The sequence below is a fragment of the Protopterus annectens genome, chromosome 9.part0 (assembly GCF_019279795.1).
Source record: "Protopterus annectens isolate FY-2018-M chromosome 9.part0, PAN1.0, whole genome shotgun sequence".
NCBI classification, from domain to species: Eukaryota; Metazoa; Chordata; order Ceratodontiformes; family Protopteridae; genus Protopterus; species Protopterus annectens.
Genome location: NC_056743.1, coordinates 210,852,651 through 210,876,782, shown reverse-complemented (window position 1 = coordinate 210,876,782; position 24,132 = coordinate 210,852,651). Strand labels below are relative to the sequence as shown.

Genomic DNA, 24,132 nt, shown 5'->3' with positions numbered 1-24,132 from the left:
CTAAATTAAATTATCTCAGACTTGGACAACATCCTCAAATGGATAATTGTTAATTGTCACAGGTGCATTACTACCAAAAATTACTGCTATAGCCATCAATGCATCTATGCATAAGACTTTGGCCCCAATTTTAATGATACTTATAGTGACAGGTTACAATTAGTTTCTAAAGTGCATTATCTTTGTGTGGTGTTTGATGAATAGTTTATCTTTATGGACCAGGTTTCAGCCATCCTCAAATCATCTTTTTACCATCTGAAGAATGTTACAATAATAAAGTATCTTATTCCACCTGATTTTGTCCAGTTAGGTATGCTTTGGTTTCATCGTGCTTGGATCACTACAATGCCCTTTACCTAGGATTACCATAAAATGGACATAAATGGTACAGAACTCTGCTGTCCATTTACTAAGTAGGGTGCTTAATACCATCCCATTATAAAGGTGCTGGAGAGACTGCACTGCATACCCATTTGGTCTTGTATTGTATACAGAATGCTTGTTTTGGTTTATCTGTCCTTCCACAGCATTGGCTCTCTTTATCTTAAGAAACTTCTCTGCTTGTAACTGTCAGTGACTGCCATGCATTCCTTTTATCATACCTTGTTTGATGTTCCCAAAGACCACCTTGATATCTCAGGGTCTTATTTCTTTGTATAACAGGAGCCATGTTTGCAGACTCTCTTATCTGTCTGATTAGGTCAGTCATGATGCTTAACTGTTTCAAGAGCTTACTCAAAGTTTATCTATATGCCTTGGCATATGTGACATAATTTATTTCTTTTTATTGATTTTTATTAGTTTATTTTGCACCGTTTTTGCAAAAGTGCTTCAGTTTAAGCAATTTTACAAATTTGAACTTGAACTTATTGAAAGTGTATTTTAAGTCTGATATAAGACTTCTGTGTATTTATGATGGCTAGCTTGTATAGCATAGAATTTGCATAGGCAATGATGAAGAATGGTTTGCATCTTATGTGATTCTGTTTGTTTCTAAACAGCATAACTGCTGTATTTTTAGAGATTTACAGACAGGAGATCGGTAGAGAATCTTTGACAGTGAAAGAGAAAGTTATTTTGAAAATGGTTTTGGATTATGGAAGAGTTGCTTCCCAATCTGTAAGACTACATTTTGTGCATATAGGATGATGTTTCTGGGTGGGATTTTGGAAGCAACATCATTTATTAAAAAAAAAAACATGGAATACAATTGACCCCATTGAATAGACCCTTGGAAAATTCCAGAAGTAAATGTTCCATCCTTAGTAACTGAATTGACAGAAAGAGCACTAAACGTTCTACTGGCAAAGCAGCTTTGCAACCAAGTTGCACCTCTTTGACCAAAGCCAAGTGGATTCAATTTTGTTAAAAGAAGCTGGTGGTCAGCATTTCTGGAAAGCTCTGGCTATATTAATAAAAATAGATCCAGTAGCCACTGTATTTTCCACAGATGACTACATTTTGTCTATAACAATATAAATAAACAGTTAAGGTACAAGGTTCACATCTGAAACAGTGTTAAGAAGGTTAGGCAAGGCTATTTTAGGTGTTTTAGAAGCTGGGTATAGATTATCTTTTAAACATTTTAGTTATGCTGCACTTAACTGAGATTTGTCTAAAATCTTGGGATTCTGAGGGGTGGTTATTTTACAGATGGGGATAATTAGTATTTAAACTGTTAAGTATCCAACACTGGAGATAGAGATAGATAGATACTAAATATGTGGAGAGAGGTATGGCCACAGTTTGGGTTGCCATGCTAAGGGGGATTATGGTTTACTTTCAGTTAAAGTTTTGTGAAAGTTTTGGATTTTTATTTTAAATTACAATAAGGGAATGGATGGTTGTGCTTTATTAGTATTATACATATAGGGTCTATATTATAAACACAAAAGCTCAAAATAGCGAATCCAAGTACATCAACACATAAAGGTCGATGTACAAAAAGAGCGAAATATGTAATGGGTGCAAATGAAAATGCCAAAAGTATTTGCTTGGCCAGCAGAGCGATCACGGGAGCAAAGGAATATATCCTTTTCCCCACTGCAGTGGAGTCTTGGAGTTGGTATATTTAAGTAGGGGGTGTGTGGGGGCACAGCCCCCCACATGGGGGTGTAATAGAGACCCCATAAATAGATATGCATCACAATTGTCAGATTATTTACCATTTGAGATTAAATTAGATAGATTATTAATATTTTAAATGACAATAAGGAAATGGCTGGTTGTGCTTTATTAGTAATATACATATAGGATCTATATTACAAACACAAAAGCTCAAAATAGCAAATCCAAATACATCAACATATAAAGGTTGATGTACAAAAAGGGTGAAATATGTAATCAGTGAAAATGAAAACGCCAAAAGTATTTGCTTGGCCAGCAGGATGATCATGGGGGTGAAATAATATATCCTTTTCCCCACTGTAGTGGAGTCTTGGAGTTGGTATATTTAAGAAGGGTGTGTGTGGGGGCACAGCCCCCCACATGGGGGTGTGCAGGGAGGTTGCCCCCCTGCAAAAGTGTGCTAATTTAATTTTATTTAGTTAGTTTGAGCTTACCTGCATGGTGCTGTTGGTTGACGAAATACGTTGGTCATTTTTATTTTCGGTGATGGCATATTTTGCTCTTTTTGTACATCGACCTTTATGTGTCGATGCAGATGTATTCAGGGTTTACAGCTTTTGTGTTTATAATACAGACCCTACACATAGGTTCATAGGTAGGTACTAGGCTAACTGCCCGAGGGCATTTATAAGCCTAGCCAGAGTGTGTTAGCTTTCGCTGCCCCATTGATTAATTAACTGATGCTCTGTCAAGCAGAGCCAATGAAGTGATCCCAGGGGTGTATTTTCTGTTACCCATCCAGTCATCAAGGTTTCTCTTGAAGAGTGTTAGTGAGGGGCTCTTGTCTAATGTAGTTTGGAATTTTGTTCCAAAGCATGGGGAATTCTCTATGACAGGAATCTATCCCTCCAGCATGTTTTATTTATTGTTGTGGCGAGGTTTAGCTCACTAGAGCATGTGGCTTGCAATGACTTTGGATTTCTTTAGGTGGAGTACATTCATCAATTCTGAGTTGGACATGGCTTTGTAAGTCAGGCAGAGATCATCTCTGAGTAAGCAATATGCCACTGAGTACAGCCAGAGTTTTTTTCAGTCGGGCTGCATAGGACATGTGTTTGAGGCTAGTAATCCTATTGGTGAGGTACTTTTGTGGTCTTTCCAGCTGTTGGAAGTGTCTTCTGAGGTACATCCCAAATGGGGCATTGTACTATATGATGGGTCTGATGAGTGATGAGTAGAGGGGCACTATACCCTCTATTTCTAGATGCAAACTCTTTAGTAATTAGATGGGCCACATAGAAGGATTTCCTAACTACTTTGGCAATATGATTGTCAAAGGAGAGATTACTATCTGCCTGGGTCCCAGCTCTCTTATTACCTCTTCTGTATTAAGGAGGCTGCCACCTATGTGGTAATTCGTGGGTGTTTTGTTTTTTCTCAAATGGGATAATTATGCATTTTGTGGCATTTAGCTTGAGGCCATGACTTTGACACCAGGTGTCTTTCTCAGTAAGGCCTTTTTGAAGGATGTCCGTGTCAGCCGGACAGTCAATTATGGCTCCCAGTTTGCAGTCCTCAGTGAACTTGGTTAGCCATAGTCCTCCTGTGTTTGCCTGTACTTCGGAGAAGTATATGCCGAACAATAGGGGTCCTAGGACCAAGCCTTGTGGGACACCACTTGTGACTGGTTTAGAGTCGGACCGGGAGCCCACGATTCTTACTGTGTGAGTTCTGTCTGTAAGCCAGTTGGCAACCCATCTCATGACATAGGGGTTTATGTTCAGGCTGGTGAGTTTTTCTGTAATACCAGAGTGGGGAATGGTCTCGAAAGCCTTGGCGAGGTCAAGGAAGGCTGTGTGAACCACCTTTCCCTCAACTATGGCCTTGGTGACTGTCTCGAAGAAGTCAGCCGGTTTAGTATGCATGATCTGTCCTTAACAAAGTTGAACTGAGTCAGGTCAAGTGTTTGGAAGTTTCCAATGTCTTTGTTAATGAATTCCATGATGATACGCTCCATAGCCTTGCAGACCAGGCTAGTCAGGCTTATGGGGCGATAGTTACCAGGGTCAGTTGTGGCCCCTCCTTTGTGGAGTGGAATAATCATTACTGTGCATCATTCTGTGGGCACATAGCCTGTGGACAGGCTGAGGATGAACAGCGTTCTTAGGTGGGGGGTTAGTTCGTTCTGTAGTTCGTGCAAGATGCAGCCTGGGACACCATCTGGCCCCACTGATGCTGTGTTTTTGGCTTTTGAAAGGGCAGTTTTCACCTGTGCGTCTGTGATTTCTGGGATGCTATACTTTTCGAGTTTTGTCATGGGCCCTTTTGGGGGTGAGAGGGGGTGGAGTTTGCACTGAATCCATCTGCCAGGATGTTGACAATATCAGTAGGTTTAGTATATTTTGCGCTATTTTGCCCTAGTTCAGTGCATATCTGCGAGTTGCCACTTAGATTCTTAACATAGCTAAAGAAGGCTTTGTGGTTATCTTTTGAATCCTTGGCTATTTTTCTTTCGTAGTTAGCCTTGGATGATTTTATGAAGGATCTTAGTTTCTTACTGATACTGATCAGGGTTATCCTTCTTTCTTGGGATTTGCTTTTTTTCTGAACTAGTTTCCTCCTTCTATTGTATAACCTGTTTATGGCAGGGGTCCACCGGACTGGTTTCCTTCTCTTAGAGCAGTGAGTCTTGGTTTTACTAGGGATCCATGCATCCTTATAGGTGCTCATAGAGTAAACCAGGGAAAGGAAGCCAACAAACTACTGAAACACGAAAACCACGTCAGCAGCACCAAGACCCACCACAAGAAGTATCAGGAATCCAAAAATATAAAATAAAAATTTATTGAAGAGCTTTTCATTGCTTGTAATGTAGCAACTTCTTCAGAAAAGATACACAGTTTCAAACAGTAGTTTATAAGTAATTGAGACATGTCATATGATGACCACACCTCCAGTAAGTCAAGTTCTTAAAGAAACATTTGCTAAAAAACTACGTGTTCATAAAACCTATATACAAAAGCTGCCAAATTTGTCAAATTAAAAGTGTCATCAAAACTATTATAAATAGTTATACAGAAGGCATTAAACTGTTAAACTCAAACAATAACAAAGTTAGACTAAGCTTCAAAATTACAGAATAATCAACCGGGTATATCTCTGTAAAATATTGTAGAGCTGAAATAAATAGAATCATATTCAAACAAAATAGCAATTACCTTCTCAAACTTCTTAGTTTCAGAATACAGGCAATGTTACAAGCATCATTTAAACCTGGTACAACAAATGCATTCAAACGGATTTGCCATTCCAGCTCATGTTCCTCTAAAAGTAAGTTCAGTGGGCCACCTCACAAATTAGCTTGAACTTCATCTATAGCTTTAAAGGTAAATTTGTGGCCCACATTATTTGCTATATGTCTTGCTAGTGGGTTGTCAATTTTATTGACTGAGATAGCATAGGTGTATTCATAAACCCTGTCCTGCAGTCTGCTTTCAGTCTTCCCCACGTAGAATGCGGGACAGCAGACACATCTTGCTATATAGACTACTAGTCTAGAATTACAGTTGAGTTTAAATTTAATCTCATACTTGTTGTCACCTATACAAAATGTGTTTGCCCACTTCCATGAATCTACACATCCTACAAGATTCACACAAATTCATTCCGGCATACCTATGTGTTTTAAGTTGTTGCCCGCCACATTCAAGTTTTTAAGGTTGTGGCCTCTACGAAATACAATATTTGGAACTGGACCTAGTTTACTAAAAAGTGAAATATCACTTAAGATAAACTGCCAGTTTTTACATAAAATACGTTTGACTTAGCCACTATCATTACTGAAGGTAGTAATAAATCCACCTTTGAAGTTAGGGGCTAAAGTTTGTGATGGAATTTGTGTTGGGACAAATACACTGTTTTGACAATCTACCATATGAGGAACAAGTGTGTCCTGTTCTAAACTGTTTAGCTCAAGGATGGGAGAGACAATTCCAAGTCTTCTTTTATCAGAAACTTCACTGACTAAAGTTCCAATAAGGTCGCTAGGATACCCACGCTTTTCAAACATCTTCCTAAGTAAATCACACTCTTGATGGAAATCGAGCTCAAGTGTGGTCATTGTAGCTGCCCTTATCAATTGGTCTTTTATAATGGACCGCTTCTGGTGGAACGGGTGGCAGCTAGAAAAGTGTAGGAATGAGTTACAGTACATGGGTTTTCTAAAAATCTGTGATACATACCCCCTGTTGACTTTATCTTTTGAAAGTTTCACATCTAAATAGTCAATCATGGCTGTGTGAACTGTTGATGTAATTACAAGGAAATCAGTTGTGGAATTCAAAAATGAAATAAATAGCTTAGCCTGAATGCCATCTCCATTGAATAACACAAAGATGTCATCCAAGAAATGGGTGTAGTAAACGAGGTTCGCCCTGAAGTGCTCAGCTTTGAAAACAAAAGTTCTTTCCCAGTACACCATCACCAAGTTGGCAAAGCTGGCATCTCAGGGTGACCCCATAGCGACCCCTCGTTTCTGTAGATAAAAATCCTTATTGAATAAGAAGTAATTATTAGTGAGAATGATGTCTAATAAAGACTCCACTAAAGTAATTTTGTGTGAAGGAGCTTTCTTAGATTTAAGCAAAAGACTCACCCATTCTATGCCCTCTAAGTGTGGAATAGATGTATACAAGTCCTTAAAATTGATAGTCAAGAAATTGTGATTGGGGTTAAATTCCAAGTTGTTAATGTTCTCTAGGAAGGTCCATGAGTCTTTGCATACTTGGGGTTCTGACACCAAGTATTTTTTCAAAATATTGTCCACTACCTTGGCACAAGGGTAAGTTAATGAACCCCTCCCATCTATTAATGGTCTCATGGGGGGGGGGGGTTCCACATCCTTGTGGATTTTTGGTATCCCAAACATAATTGGGATTTTTGGCCAAGGAAGGGAGATGAAATTAAACGTACCAATGTCAATGATGGCATCAATGAAGAAGTCATTGAAATAGCCTCTTATCCGTTTATATGCAGTGTTGACCTCACTCAAGGATGCTTTAGAGTAAGCCTCTGTGTCTAACAGATGCCTCATTCTCACTGTGTAGTCGTGTTAGTCAAAGACAACTAATCTCCCACCTTTATCTGGTTTAACCATCCTGACATTAGCGTTCCTCATGGATTGCAGTAGTACACTTTCCTTTTGACTCACATTACTTAGTCTTTTTGATGGACAAGAATGAGGATTCAAAAGGAATCGAGAATCCAATTCACATACTTGTTCAAACATCTTCAGTGCAGGGTGTAGTGGGGGATTTCTGCATCTTGGGCAGTGTTATCCTTTAGCATGGGGGGCTGTGAATCTTACTGCCTCTGTCTTAAGTATGGTGAAATTTGCTTTAGAAAAGTTTTTTACTGTGGTTTCCTTAGTTGGGGGTGGTGGTGGGGTGTGGACATCCAAAGTTATTAGTTTATGGTTTGATCTAACCAGTGATGGGTTGACCTCTGGTGTGGAACACCTGTCGTCCATGTTGGTGATGTCCAGGTCAAATGTTTTCACCTCTAGTAGGTGAGTTTACCAGCTGATCCAGGGTGTTTGAGTTGATGAATTCCAGGAAGCGCTGGGCCTGGAAGTTTGTACTCAAGTAGTTTTCCCAGTTAATGGTAGAGTAATTGAAATTGCCTAATATTAGGGTGTTCAATAAGACTTTCATATTTTCCAGTGTCTCCAGAAAGGTGGAGTGGTGGTCCTGGGTTATGGAGGGCGATCTGTAGCAGGCCACAATTTGCATTGCAGATTTGCCTGATGTTGCACATGAATGATCTCAGAGGTATCATGCTGCGCCACTAACCTGGAGGTGTAGGTATCCTTGATGAATATGGATACACCCCCTCCTTTTGTGTTTCGGTCTGTGTTCTGTGCCTGAAATGTGTGGTATGAGTTGTAGCTCGGTAGTGCTGGGGTGCTTTCTGGAGCCTTGAACCAGGTTTCTGTCACTGCGCAGATATCGATGTTCTCCATACTGAGGAGAGCTTCGAGTGCGTGCATTTTGAGGTTTAGACTTCTGGTGTTTAGCAGCATTACCCTTAGTTTCTTGTTTTTTGTGTTTTCTATGGAGGTGGGTTTGTCTTTTGAGCCTTGCCTAAAAAGGCACTATGGGGGTTGCAAGAGCCTTTGCCAGTATCTGAAAGCCCAGGGCTGACAGGTGCAAGCCATCCCTAGTGAAGCAACATGGCTTGTCAAGCATGTCATCCCAGGCTGACAGGTACTGGATCCCCTTTGAATGACACCAAAATTTTAGCCAATTGTTAAAATTGATCATTTTGTCTTTATACTGTGGCATCATTCTAGGTGAGGGTAAGATGCTGCTCAAGGTCAGGGTCATACCGGCCTGGGCTACATGATAGGAGAGCTCCTCTATGTTTCTTTTCATGTAGTTGAGGGAGGTACATCTCAGGTCATTCACACTAGCATGTACTATGACAGTCATATTTGTACTTGCTTTGGAGTGACCTGAGTGCTTGCGTTATGTGGGGGATCCTAGCGCCAGACAGGCAGCTCACTGTGACCTTCTTGTTCAGCCTAGTGAGTGGGATATCAGTGTGTCTGACTATATTATTCAGCCTTAAAGGCTGTGACTGTTTGGCACACTGACTTTGTGAGCTATGTGTTGCACATGTTTCGCTGTGGGGTAGCGTTTGCTTGGAAGTCTACTTTGGAGGTCTCTGCTGCTTAGATAGATTTTTAATTAGAGCCTCTGAGTATGTTTTTGTGTGTTTATGTGTTTGGTTTGCTGTTGTGGTAGGACTATGTGAGACTGGATTAGTGTTGTGTGTGAGGTTATCTTCTCCTCCTGACTGGTTACACCAGTTCTGAGGTGAGAGAGCTCAGCCTCCAGTTTGGCTATATGGTTGCATCTCTCACATATGTTTGAACCTGTTTGGAGGATGAGAGGGTTGTCCGTGTACATGAGGCAGTTGTAACATTGCCTCAAGATTCCCAGATTCACTAGTTGGACTGGAGAGGAAACCATTAACTGACCTTTGGACATGCTAGAGTAGTAAAGGGAACTCTTTTATCACTTAATTACAAAGGACCAATAGGGGACAAGCTACCTGTGGAGAGTATATGAGGCTGTAGTGCTTTTAGTTTATTAGTGCAAGATTTTAAGATTGCTTATTTGGGCAAGTGCAGGGTCTTAGATTGAGAATAGGGTGTTTAATTTGAGAGATACAGCAGTTCTAAGGGAAAAAGTGAAGAGCAGACTTTGTGGAGCCGGGAATAGTTTAAACCTGATTAAGCGATGCTGCGCTATGCGCAAAGCCGCGCTAAAGCGAATTTTTATGCAGGGAACTTCAAAGAGCTAGAAATCGCCCAAAACAGCCAATTACTACAAGATTCTTGTGCTGAGGTCACTCCTTCAGGGACAGATAGGATGCTCAAGGCTCCCCACTCCCACTGGTGAGTAAAGAAATGTACTTCTATCCAAGTAAGGAAATGGGCAACACAGGAACTATCCAAGAGTCCAGAATACAGCAAAGCCTGTATAGGGGACTATTTTAGTTAAGGAAAGGCGGGAAACAAGGATATTGTTTTTTTTTTTCAAGAAAACAGCAGGAAAATTACAGTATATTCAACGCACAGGCTAGCGCACTTGAGTGGGCAGCCTCAACAGTTAAGTACAACAAACAAACTTTTAAATTAAGTGCAGGTAAAGAAAAAATGCAAAAACAAACTTATAACAGTTAAATCTGCAGTGTAAACTCGCTTTTCGGTGAGAAAGGAAGGTCTCACAGGTAGAAACAGAAAAAATATACTTATATCTTGAAAGCAGTCACTCTTTTCGTTTCTCTGCTGCTAGCACCACTCTGCAGGACCACGAGGAGCTGTTGCTGAGTAGTATAAGCGAAAAAAATGCTCCGAAGTGGATTTTTATGCAGGGAACTTCAAAGAGCTAGAAATGGCCCAAAACGGCCAATTACTACAAGATTCTTGTGCTGAGGTCACTCCTTCAGGGACATATAGGCTGCTCAAGGCTCCCCACTCTAACTGGTGAGCAAAGAAACTTCCTTCTATCCAAGTAAGGAAATGGGCAACACAGGAACTATCCAAGAGTCCAGAATACAGCAAAGCCTGTATAGGGGACTATTCTAGTTAAGGAAAGGTGGGAAACAAGGACATTTTTTTTGTTTGTTTTTTTTTTTCAAGAAAACAGCAGGAAAATTACAGTATATTGAATGCACAGGCTAGCGCACTTGATTGAATATAGATTTATTAAATAAGATAAATTAAAAGTATATAACAATTTTTCCCTTTGGTTAATAAAACACACTTTAGAATGAAATAAATTTCAATCCTTGCACTATTCATATAAGAGATCAGTCCTAGAAACAGTTAATAAATATGTTTATAAAATCTCATTAATTTTAAAATGGAAATTCTTGTGATTTCCTATTGCAAACACCTCTAGATATGTGGGAACTTAGAACACTGTTGAAATGAATACATTATAAAGGAATGGGTTAGTACTGTGGTTTGACTGCTTTGAAAAAGGGAAAGCTAAGTAATTGAAAGATTATAAGTTGGATGAATCTATTAATCAACTTATACTATCCATTACAAAGAAATTAGATGAATTTGTAGACAATACGAATAAAAAGGCGCAAAACACTATTTTCCCATGATATGCATATATGGTTGCTATTGCTGACAGTAAATTAACTCACAAAGGAAATCTGTCAATATTAGACAAGTTAATTATAAAAAATAGTAATTCTGATGCAAAGTTGTGGAATTTTTTTAGATAGTGGATTAAGAAACTTAATGTATGATAAAAATAGAAGTGCACTACTTAAGTCAGTTAGTCTAACACCTTTTCAAGTCTACATTGGAATGCTTTTATGCAGAAATATATACATACAGTCTTTGTTACTCCTTATGAAATTTCCAAATTTAGTAAAGTGACTTCTTCAGTTCGATGGATATGCAGTAAGGATGCAAAAGGTGATTGGGCACATATGTTTATGACAGGTATTTTTTGAAAAGGATTCTGACCAAATAATTGTTCCTGAACTAGTTAAACAATACTAATGAATGTTCCACTTCAGTTACCTCTAAAATCTAAACAACAAAAATGTTTTGGAGTCTTCTTGGAGTAGCTAGGAAAAAGCATACCAATAAACTAAAAAACAAACTCAGTTTCTATATTCAAAAAATGTCTAAATTTAACAACAATGCTACATAAACTGGAAAAAATAAGTGATTACAATAAGGTCTGTAAATCATATTACGACCTCTAATCGCTGGGAGAATCTTGAAATGTTGCTATTCAAATACCAAGATATTTGATTTGCTATTGATAATGGAGTACTCTGATGGTTTACTCTATATTTCTGACACTGTTTAACAGGATGGGATACTGAATTTCTTCCTTTCCCTGTGTATATACTGTATATATGTTAAATCAACAAAAATTAAAAAAAGACAAAATACTTTCAGCTTTCCCGGAACAGAAGTACTCCCTTGCAACATGCATATCTTTAGCCAGCTCATTTGATGGGCTCCAGATTATACTTTTAGCCAACTCACTCACTGATGAGTTACAGTTTATAGAACTTTAGCCAGCTCACTCATTGGTGGGTTTACAGATTATACATCTTTAACCAGCACATTTGATGATGGTTTATAGATTATACAACTTTAGCCACTTCACTCAATGATGGGTTATACATTATACATCTTCAGCCAGCTCACCTCAATGATGGATTACACGATATACATATATAACCAGCTCACTCAATGATAGATTAAAGAATGTACATATTTAACCAGCACACTATGTAATAGATTATACATTTTAGCCAGCTTGCTTAATGATGCATTACAGAATAGACATATTTAACCAGTTCACTCAATGATGGGTTACAGAATATACATATTTAGTCAGCTCACTCGATGGGTTATAGAATATACAACTTTAACCAGCTCAGTCACTGATGGATTATAAATTATACATCTTTAGCCAGCTCACGCAATGACGGGTTATAGATTATACACCTTTTGGCAAATGAGTGAAAACTGAGTCACAGATTAAAGAGTGAAACACGTCTTCTTCCTTACTTTACCTTGAACACGCCATTTCAGTTTAAAACCATCTGAAAGAAAACCAATACAGATTTATGAACAAAAAACAATACATCTACTTTCTTCTGAAGAGGGTGACATAGTGGGAATAAAGCAAGTCCAAGGTCCCACAGAGATGCAGATAGACAAAGTGACTGTGAAGCATTGTTTGCAATACAGGCATTTTGTTCATAGTTTGGCTGGAAATCTGCAGAGAAGAAATCATAGACATTCACTCAGAATGAAAACACACTATAGTGACTGTATAGAATGCAAAAAATGTGTCTGGAATGCCTCCTGCAAAATGACAATCAGAAGTATTGAGAATGAAATCAATAAATGTGCCCAACAGATATCAGTAGGTGGATAAAGGATGTGTGATGGGGAAGAAAGAGGTAACTGGGAATATATTTTCTGGGAGTGTAATGAGTTGGCAGACTTTAAAGATTCCCTAAAGACTGCTCTGTCAGAGATAATGGGTGAGCAAACTGGTTTAACTAAGGAAATTATTTTTTGAGCTATGATACCGAATCAGAATTGCCTAAACATAATAAGGCTTTGCTGAGTCTAATTCTGGTGGCTGCCAAAAAAGCAATTACTATAAAATGGAACTCAAAGTCTAAACCAACTGTACTAGAAGCAATGAAGAAAGTAACGGAGATAAAACAACTGGAATTGGAATTTTTAGAAAAGGGTCGGAACAAATTACATAGGAAAAAAAATCAGAATTGTGAGATCAACATATGCAGAGGAGGAACACAATTTAAAATAAGGCAGGATTTGAATGAGCTATGTGATGATTGACAATGCCTGGATATATTATAAGGGGTGTTGCAGCTATAGTTGTGACAACATGGTTTGTAATGTATGCTTGCAACTGAAATTGTGTTGGTATGATTTATTTTCATTTATATGAACATAAGAGTGCCTATGTCATATGTAATAACTTAATAAAGATGTTTTTGATTTAAAAAAGTGTTTAGTGTCCAGCATTTCTTGACAGACTGTCTGAAGAAATTTTACCTGCAATAGTTCCTAGTATATTAGCACCAGAAATATACTCACAGATTCTTCCAAATACTTTAAACACAGAACTGAGTGTTAAGAAAGTCAGGAAGATAATGCAAGTAAGAATAATATTTATATGAAATGCATTTTAAATATGCTTCTACTGAATCAACAAACTGTTTTGGCTTTATGTTTGAAATGACAAAAATGAAGTATGGCGTAATACTGAAAGCAAATAAGTGGTTTATCATCAAACATCTATTTTTATGCAAATTGGGAAGGAGATGGACATTTAAGGTCTGTGACAATGGTGCACATTAATTTGACTTCTATCCTGTAATTCACAGGATCATAGGTATATACTAGGCTAACAACCTTTAGGGTCTTTAAAAGACTAACTGAGCAACCCAACCTAATTGTGTCCCCATGTAACATGGGTGTCCATTTGCAAGGGTATGTTAGGATGTTAGTTAAGGAATATTTAATGTCGGCTTCTGTCCATCATGGACACGGGGGCCAGACTGAGGGTGAATTTGTGATTCAAAATCCAATGTTAAGGTTACATTTAGAGTTAGGGAGGGAGATAGAGTTAGAGTATGTGGATTTAGAGGTACATCTGTCTCACCAACATGTTCTATTTATGTTGCAAACAAAGTTGAAATTCTTGTATCTAGTGTCTCTAGTGCTATTTGTTTTGTGGATGTGCAAAAGGTCCAACAGGGCTGTAGCATAGGATGTTTATATGCCAGGTATCTCAATAACCTGTAGGAGGGAGAGTACAGAGATAGGGCTTTAAGGCTATCTAGGATCTAGGTTATCTAGCTAAGCTAGGACGGCGCAGTGGTGCAGCTGTAGTGTTGTCGCCTCACAGCAAGAGGTTCTCCGGTTCGATTCTTGGTTGGAGGGCCTTCTGTGCAGAGTCTGCATGTCCTCCCTGCGCTCGTGTGGGTTTACTCCAATTTCCTCCCACGTTACAAAGACGTGCATCTGGAGTGTTTCTCCCCGGGCCTCCACTGAAAATTGGCTTTGTTCCAAGTTGGACTTTCATGGTTAACAAATGTTAAATAAAATAAATAAATAAAATATCTGTAGAGGGCAATATGTTAAAACTCTTAATTCTTTTGGTGAAGAACCTCCATGGCATTCCATCTGTTGCATATGCCTGGTCATGTACATGCTAAAGTGGGCATTAAACTCAATGATGGGTCTGAATAGGACTGAGTAAAGAGGTATTATAACTTCCTTGAATCTGGATGCCATACCTTTACTTATAAGTTGAGCAACATAGAATGATTTTCTTACTAACTTGGCTATGTGCAGGTCAAAGGCTACTGTCTACATATGTTCTCAGACCCCCAACTACTGGGTCAACATTTAGGTTCAGAGGAAGATACTAGGCTAATAACCACTTTTTTTAAATCCAGATGTGCATCCCAAGTGTGAATCAAACCCTGTAACTTTTGTCTATGAAGTTAACACCCTAACCATTATGCTAGCCCTAAGGGTGTCTCATCAATACACTAACCTGTGGGGATTTTTTCCCCAAATCACTAAAATGCACTTCTTGGTAATAAGTTGTAATCTGTGGCTTTGGCACCAGTCATTTGTCTGTGTTAGACCCTCTTGCAGGATGTTAGTGTTATGTAGGAAATCTGTGACAGCCCCCAGTTTACAGTCATCTTCATACCTGATGAGCCAGAAGCCCTTGACATTAGTTTTGACCTCTAAGAAGTACATACCAATCAGGACCGTGCCCAGCACAGAGTCCTAGGGTACTCCATTAATGACTATCTTTGTTGAGGTCATCTCTTCAGTCATGATTTCTTTGGTTCTATCTGTGAGCCAAGTTGGCAATCCAGAGAGGTATGGAGGGATTTATGCCTAGTTTGGTGAGTTTGTCAACAATACTCAAGTGGAATGCTATCAAACACTTTAGCCAGGTTTAGGTAGATGATATGTACCATTTTCCCCTCAGACTTCTTTGAAAGGTTACCAAAGCAATGGGTATCAGCCTAAGTAGGCATGACCTTCCTTTGACAAAACCAAACTGGGATGGATCCAGTGTTTGTAGGTTGCCAGTGTCTTTGATAATCTTTTCCATGACAATTTGTTCTATGGTTCTGCATGTTAGACTAGTCAGACTAATAGATTGTAGTTTACTGGGTCAGTTGCTATTACACCTTTCTGAATAGGGACAACCATTGTAGTCCTTCATTCATGAGGTATATAGCCTGCTTTGTGGCTGTAGTTGAAAAGTGACTCAAATGGTCCTGACAGGTCATGTTTCAAGCTATTTATTAGGCAACCCGGGACAATGTCTGGGCCATATGAGGCTGTGTTTTTGCCTTGGCAAGTGGTCCCATGACCTTCTCCCTGGACCTGCTAACAGTTGGGTGGTGTGGATATGCTAGTAGGGATTTCATAGGGATGCAGAGGCAGAGGGGGGGAGTGAAGTTAGAGCAGAATTTGATAGCCAGTAGATTTGCTATGCCACTCTGATTGGTGAAGGTGGTGCCATTTACCACCAGTTCAGCACACTGCTGTATGCTACCTCTAAGATGTTGAACATAGCTGTAGAAGGTCTTGTGTTTTTTAGCCTGAGAGGCTCTTTTGACTTAGTTTGGGCCTAGTTGCATTTAATTAGTCCTCTTAATTTCCTGTTTAGTTTAATTGGTGAGCTCTTGCCATTAGGGGAGTTGCTCTTTATGATTTTATACATGACTTTTTTCCTTTTGTTATATATCTTAAGGTTAGGATACCCCATTTTGGTTTGTTTTGCGGGTTTGTTTTGGTCTTACTCCTGGTAGGTACAGTTGCCTCTATGCATCCATTTACATGACTGTATAGTGTTTTGGTGAACAATTCTGCATAGGTTGCTGTGACCTCAGGTGTTCAAAGGCGCACTGAATTTTGGTAAATGGTTAAATAACAAGATGTAGTTTATTTTGGAATAGTTCTTAAATGTTACAGTTTTTTCCAGGTTTGCCATGTTGATTTTTATTTTGAAGGAGTCAGCTTTGTGATCAGACTTCACCGTTGACTATACAGTCTGAAATGCATGCTGATGAAGTGTCTCTCATTCTAGTTAGGCTATTCCAAATGCCACGTATGATAGTAGGTTCATAGGTTAGCATTAGGCGAATGACCACAGGATCCTTTTTAAGACTAGCCATGCAACTCAGGTGAGATTCAAACCCTATATCTTTTGTTTGTGAGATTAACACCTTGACCATTATGCCAACCCTCTTCCCAACAAAAAAATACCATGGAAATTGAACCCGTAGTTACAGGGGTAGCAATCACCTTGCCTTCTTGATTATTCAGATGAGATAATTGTCAGAACACATGGTGTTATACACATGAAATATAACTGGTATTGATGTTTCATTACCTTTACAAAGGATAAGTAATAATATTCATAAAATACTCTCAGCTGTTTTTTTTTTTTGAAATATAAACATACAATCATCCTCCATGAAGTAATTGTAGACTGTCTTTCAACATGCAAATAATGAAAAGGAAGACCTAAAGTGACAGCACAGAAAACAAAAGTTTGACAAGTTAAAAAAATGAAGCACATATTAGAGGTATTCTAGCGTTCCAGTTGATATCTGAGCTATATAGCACTTTCTGAACAGGTTCAAAACAAGACACAGTGTACATACCTGATCTTGCTGTTATCAAAGTAGACTAATCCATATAAAAAGACTATGAGTCCCACTAGTGCAGCAGGTATCAACATCACTGTGTACCATCCAAGCCATGCAAAATACAAGGCCACTTTCTCACCAAAGTATTGCCTGAAACACAACCGGAAAAATATTTAGCAGCATAATAAATTCATTTTACTTGACCTTTCATTCACCTTCATAAACACGATATACATATCACTCCAGTACATTTCGTATTTAAAAAGCAAGCCATTAGTTAAAATCTACAGTAATATATAAGTAAATAAATACATACATACATACATAAATAAATAAATAAATTTACAAGCTTAACATACTTTGGTTACTTTTTTACTTCTTACTTGTGTACTATAAATGTTGAAGCCAGAGTTTTAATGACTTACGTTTATGAATGGTACAAAAGCCATGAGGTGAACACTTCATCTTATAACCATGTGGTATGCAAAGCACTAATAGGCTCTGCAGAATGACTGATCAGCTCAGCAGCAACAACATTTCTTTTACTTATGATGCCAAACTACTCCATATGAAGAAAATTTAAGAACCAAACAAAGCATTACTGCTTAGCAATCAGAGATTTAAACTGGTTTGAACTATTGCATCACCTAGCTCTTTCTGAACTGACTAAAATGTACAGACTTGTCTGTACGCCAGAAAATTGCCAAGCCCTTAACAACATAATACAGCCCTACTCCCCCATTAGAATGTTATGCTTCAGAGAAAAAATTACTATATTCAAATCAACTAATACTGTAGTAACATTATATATTCAAATAGTGTGGCTAAACCACATCCCACTACTACAGAAATCCATTCAGAATGCAACTGTAGTAACATTATATATTCAAATTGTGTGGCTAAACTACATCCCACTACTACAGAAATCCATTCAGAATGCAAATTATTTAAAATATAATTAAAACTTCACCTATCAAATTGATGGATTTGCTCATGTATCTCTAAGAATAAATACCACTGTAATCCTGGAGTTATACAGGAGCAGATCTATCAATTTTTGAACATTGGCTCTAGATTTCTAAGGGTGCAGAACAAAAGTCAGCAAAGCAGTAGTCGTACTATGATGATGAAGGAAGCCATGTCAGATTGAAGACAGAAGCTGGCTATCTAACAAATAGTTGAGAAGTTGTATATGAATACATTTTTCTAATATTTTTGATATAGGAGGTAAAATGGCAATTGGTCTATAGTTTGAAAGATCTGTACTGGCTCTGCCCTTCTACAGTAGAATAATGAATGATTTTTTTTCCATAATGAGGAGCCCTTATTTTCAGATATGGGTCAATTTAACAAAATTCAGATTGGATATGCAATAGCCTCAGCTGGTATTTTAAGATATTCACCTTGTAGATTATCTGGGGCAGTTGTAGTAGGCTGTAATTTTGATGGCATCTGTGGTAATTGGTTGGAAGCAAAAATGTTAACGGAGGTTATTTGACTGAGTAGTGACATGAAGAGCATGATTAGTTAGCTGGTTGGTTAATGACTGTAATGTCTGTATAAAATGCGTACTAAATTGGTCTGTTACTTGGGGGTATTATGTGTGTATGTGTAGTTTAAGCATTTTAGCAGGATTTCTGAGTTAGTGAAAGTTAGCAGGGAGAGGATTGAAATGGAGCTATCTGGTGTGTTTCTATACAAAATGGTGACACTGCCAGCATTTTTGTTATCTCTGTCTGATCTGATGACGTTATAGCCTGGCATGGCAATTTTTTTCATTTTTTTGTTACCTGGTGGAGCCAGATTTCTGTTACAACTAAGTTGTCTGCAGTGTGTAGCACTATCCAGGCATGTACTTAAGGGAATTTGTTATAAATGCATTTTAAGTTGGTATAGTATATATGAAGGCAAGGGTGAGATTGTGGGTGAGGTGGTACTGATAAAGGAACAGTTAGGTGTATGCTCTCTACTGCTGGAATATGCCAAGTTGGGCCTAGTTTTGGATGGAGCTCACCATTGTTTTATTGTGATGTATGTGTAATGGTACAAGTAGAGGCATTTTTGCTTGATTTCTGTGGTTAATATCCAATTTATGAGTATATGGCTATTGCTTTTGATAACTGCACTTGAAACATGGGATATACAAATGTTTACATACATGTGGTATGACTGGGTAATGCAGTTCAGAGGTGTTTTGCTTGGTCAGCACAGTATATGAATTTTCTTGAAATTGTAAGGGTAATATATTTTAAGAGTGCAAGTAGAAGAAGAGGTACTAGCATGATGAATTCTAAGAAAACATGCTGCTTTTGAAATTTAAGAAACAGAGGGAATTGAATGATACAGGATAAGAATGCAGTTCAGACCAGAAGTAGGAAGGGTTTATTTTGGGACAGTATCAGTTAAAATGCAGAATAATAGACTGCGTTGAGTCTGTAGGTTATTATGTGATTAAGAGATGTGTGGGTTTTTAAGAGTATAGGTGTGGAGAATACCGATATGCATGAGGAAGAATGTATGCGGTGAGGTGTCTGTTAACTGTGTAGAATAGGTATGAGTAAGGAAGGGTACTAAAGCAATAATTGTTTATAGCGGTAGAGAGATTGAGGGTAGAAGAGTATAAGCAGTATAGTAAGATGAGGGGATGGCTGAAAGATACTACAGACCAAGTGATGAGAATATTAATGTAATTGAAATATATGAGAGAAGATCATGGAGATGAATAAGAGAGAGAGTTTTGCTAACTGCCTTAAAGGTAATGTTGGGAATGGTGTCAGTAGCAGTGAATTTAGTGTAAAGCAGTATGGCAGGGAAAGGTTGTTAGAATGTTACGTAATGTTAAAAGATGAGTAGAAACAGGAGTGACTCTATGCAAGTAGAAAAGTTGTTTGGAGATGTAAAAGGATTGGGTGTCAAAGCGTGATTGGTATACATAGGAAATATAATGGTAAACTAAAGTGAGGTATCTGGGAATGGGGGGGTAGGGTAGGGGAGCATCACAGGCTTCCCATCCTTAGGCCCATTATTTCAGAAACAATCAGCAACTAGCATGTACACACAATGTCAAACAGGTTTTCGTTTATGTACTGACTGAAGACACCAAGAAGCTATGGGTAGAAAGGAACTTGTTTATACAGTGTAATCTAATGGTCAAGTAAAAGGCAAACACCAAGTTGGTAAGTGGTCCTTACAGTACAAGGACTACCCCCCCCTCCCTTGGGGGAATATCACAGCCACTTTCCAACACAGACCAGGTACAAATCTGACTACCAAGTTAATATAAGCAAAGCTCTTCATGTCATACTCCTCAGATTGCACAATGACAATAATTTCAGTCTGGGGAAAAATCAACCTTGAAGAATGGATCGGTATCTGCAAATTCACCCATAGGTACTCAGGTCCTCATAATTAGTAGAAGCAAACAGTGGGATTTGAACTGACTAGTATACTCATGTTCTGCTATATAGACTGCCTATGAATCTGTGAACATATTAGATGCAGCCAGCTGCTCTTCAGAAGATTATTATTCAAACATTTCACTAGCATTCCTTAAAACACCCAGCCTTCCAGTCTTCGGTTTAGTGTTTTTCTTTCAACATATGTTTTGGCCTACTGTGATTCATCTCACATCCACATAATATCACAGTCACTCAGGGTACATGCAGTTACATTAACTTCACTGCATTCCTAGATGTAATCTCAACTTCCATTTCATTCAGAGCATTTTATTTTTGGCATGCTTCTTAGCTAAAAAGCAGAATGAGAGATGAAAAAACATTATGGCAGTTTACTGTTTGTTGATGGTAAGAACCGAGTTTAAGGGATGTAAATTTGCCAGTGGTTACCAAATTAGCAGGCAGTGCATAGTCAGACATGTATGGTAACTTTTTTCATCTTCAGTATCTGCATATACTGACTACACACTAGTAAAAATTCAGCCAACCATATTTTACCACTTATTAACTCCATTACATACCATGGATGTTTTATTTTATACTTTCCAGTTCAGTGCCTTCTCAGATCAAATGAAGAAGCCAACTTAACTATGTACTTCCATCATCTCTGCTGTTCTCCTTTCTATCTGATACAATCCAAATTATCTGCAGTCTGAACTATGAAGTATGTAACCCTTTCACTGACAGATGTAGCTTTCGTCATTCACAATGCCAAACTGGGAAAAGTGGACATAGCTTTATGAAAAATCAGGGATCTCCAAAACATATACACTAACCTCTTCCAATGGACTGTCAAAATATCTAAGAACCCCCTCACAGGACAAAAGAGAACGTTTTTACAACTTGGCAGAGATAGAAAAAACATATTCATGAAAAACAAAGGATAATTAAAAGACAAAAAAAATGTACCAAACTCTCCCAATGGAGTCTTTCTAAAAAACCAACAAAAAGAGACCAGTCACCAGTGGATTTCCCCATGGGTCTGTGCTGGGTCTCCTCTTGTTTGGCATCTATTTTTCTGAAGTAAACCCAAGGGGTGTGGCAGACTGACTTTACAGATGACTGCAAGCTTGGAGCAATCATCGAACCTCCAAATGACTCAGCCATCCTGCAAGAAGGTTTGTCCCAAGTAAGTAACTGGTGCCTAAATCATGTATTGAAACAAAATGCCAAAAATGTATTACTGTATCCTCTGGGAAGCCATCTGCCCCCAGGAAACTACGACATTGACAAACCCCTAAGACTTGACCCAGCTGTCTGGGATTTGGGAACTTAAGTGGACAGCGACCTACCTTTTGACCAACATGTATCCATTGTGGTAAGAAAATCCTTCTGCACAACTTATAAACAAATGGAGTGTACCTAAATATAGGAATGTCACTTCCCCCCTTTACTCAGGCCACACTAGGCCAGTGATTGAGTAAAATGACCTGTTTGGCATATATCTATTCAGACATATGCAACAACTGGAACACCCACAAGGATAACTTACTCAAAGGATACAAGGCCTAAACAACATGGCCTACATGGACTGACTCAAAGCCCTGTCACTATACTCAGTATCCTACAGACTGCTAAGATGTGACCTGTGTCTAGCATACAAAGCATCCTATGACCCAATACTGACTGATTTATTGCACATCAGTAAGTCAAGTGGTATCCGAAATGCTCAGTCTAGATCTAGAGATCTAAACCTCTTTTGCAACATCAATAGAATGTTTTGGAGTGACAAGTTGTGTTGTGTCTTTCGGCTTTTCCCAGTTAGGGGTCGCCACAGCAGAACTCTGGTCCGCTAATGATTGGCAGTTTATTTTCCAAGTTGCCAGCCCTGATTCACAATCTTCAATGAGGGGATGCCCATTTACACATGGCTCCACACAGAAAACGCTCTACCCGAGAATCGAACCGGACAGCGTCTTACTGTGAGGTGACAATGCTACCACAGCACCACTGCCACTACTCTGGAATGGACTCCCCACCCACATTTAAAGTTCATCTTTTTCCATAGGCAAGCAACTTGGATCTATGTATGGAAAACAGAACATTTAACCAAGAACTGCCTACTGTACTACTAATGGAAAGAAGCATCTCCTGTATGTATTATCCCATGCATGGGCTCCCTCAAATTATCTGTGGTATTATCCCAGTTATTTTCATTAGGGATAATATATAATTAGCAATGATGGGATGAGTAAGACCAGTCTATACCCAAATGGACTAGGTTAAGTCATGGACAAAAAGAAAAACTGGTTAGGCTTCAAATGGCCCAAAAGGGTAGCTAGCCTAGTACTTGCCTATAAACCTATGTACAGCAGAAGAAAAACTTACACTAACCACCACTGCTGAGCTTCAGCTCTAAAAGAGGAGTACAGCCAATCCATCAAATGTATTCATAGGTTCATAGGTTTATACTAGGCTATCTGCCCTAAGGCATTTATAAGCCTAGCCCAAATTTTTGTGGCTTATGCCACCCCTTATATGAAAAAATACTGTGCCCATTAGTTTGTTGTGCCTCTGTCCAGCAGTGACACAGAGATGATTCCTGGGGTAAACCTACGATCTCCCATCCACAGGTCAAGATTTCTCTTGAACAGAGCCAGCGAGGTGCTCTTCCTCACATGGACCGGGATTTTATTCCACAGCATAGGGAGTCTCTGAGTGATAAATCTATCCCTCCAGCACGTCCTATTTATATCCGTGCTAAGGTTTAAGTCGCTTGCTCTAGTGGTTTTGGTGGATTTGGATTTTTTGAGGTGGAGCATGTCCATTAATTCCGGGTTGGACATGGCCTTGTATGTCAGGCACATGTCACCTCTGAGCAGACGGTATGCGACTGAATAGAGCTGGAGTTCCTTCAATCTGGCAGCATATGACAGATTTTGGAGTCCCTTTATCCTTTTGGTGAGGAACTTTTGGGGTCTCTCCAAATGCTGCAGATGTCGGGTGAGATACATCCCGAATGGGGCATTGTACTCGATCATTGGTCTGATAAGTGAAGAGTACAGGGAATGACCTCACTAGATCTGGATGTGAATCCCTTCATGATCAGGAGGGCAATGTAGAAGGTCTTTCTAACCACTTTAGCAACGTGAGTTTCAAAAGAAAGGCCACTGTCAACCTGGGTCCCCAGGTCCCTGATAACCTCTTCTGTGCTTAGTGGATTGCCACCTATATGGTAGCTTGGGGTTACCTTGTTTTTCCCGAAGGGTATGACTATACATTTTTTGGCGTTTAACTTCAGGCCATGGCTCTGGCACAAGCTATCTGTTTCCGTGAGTCCCTTCTGAAGGATATCCGTGTCCGATGCACTTTCCACTATGGAGCCCAGTTTGCAGTCGTCTGCAAACTTTGTCAGCCAAAGTCCTCCCATGTTGGCCTGTACTTCTGAGAAGTAGATGCCGAACAATAGGGGGCCCAAGGACCGAGCCCTGTGGGACACCACTTGTGACCGGCTTGGAGTCTGACATAGCGCCAGCAGCTCTAACCCTGTGGGTTCTGTCCTTAAGCCAGTTTGCAACCCATCTTGTGACATATGGGTTTACATTTAAGCTGGTAAGTTTTTCTACAATACCGAGTGGGGTATTGTGTCGAAAAGCCTTTGCAAGGTCAAGGTAGGCTGTATGGACTGCCTTTCCCTCATCAATGGCCTTGGTGACTGTTTGAAGAAGTCGACCAAGTTCAAAAGGCATGATCTTCCCTTGACGAAGCCAAACTGGGTCGGGTCCAATGTCTGCAAGTCCCTATATCTTTGTTTATGAGCTCCATTATGATCCTCTCCATAGCTTTGCAGACTAGACTTGTTAAGCTTATGGGCGGCAATTACCAGGGTCCG

General features: G+C 39.1%; 1 protein-coding gene across 1 annotated transcript in view; it reads right to left on the bottom strand.

Annotated features, from left to right (window-relative positions):
• Nucleotides 1-24,132, bottom strand: part of ANO9 (anoctamin 9) — a 567,237-nt gene that overhangs the window by 423,011 nt on the left and 120,094 nt on the right. Inside the window, exon 5 of the mRNA XM_044082760.1 lies at nucleotides 16,861-16,995. Coding sequence (XP_043938695.1) covers nucleotides 16,861-16,995 — 135 coding nt within the window. The remainder of the gene's footprint in view (nucleotides 1-16,860; nucleotides 16,996-24,132) is intronic.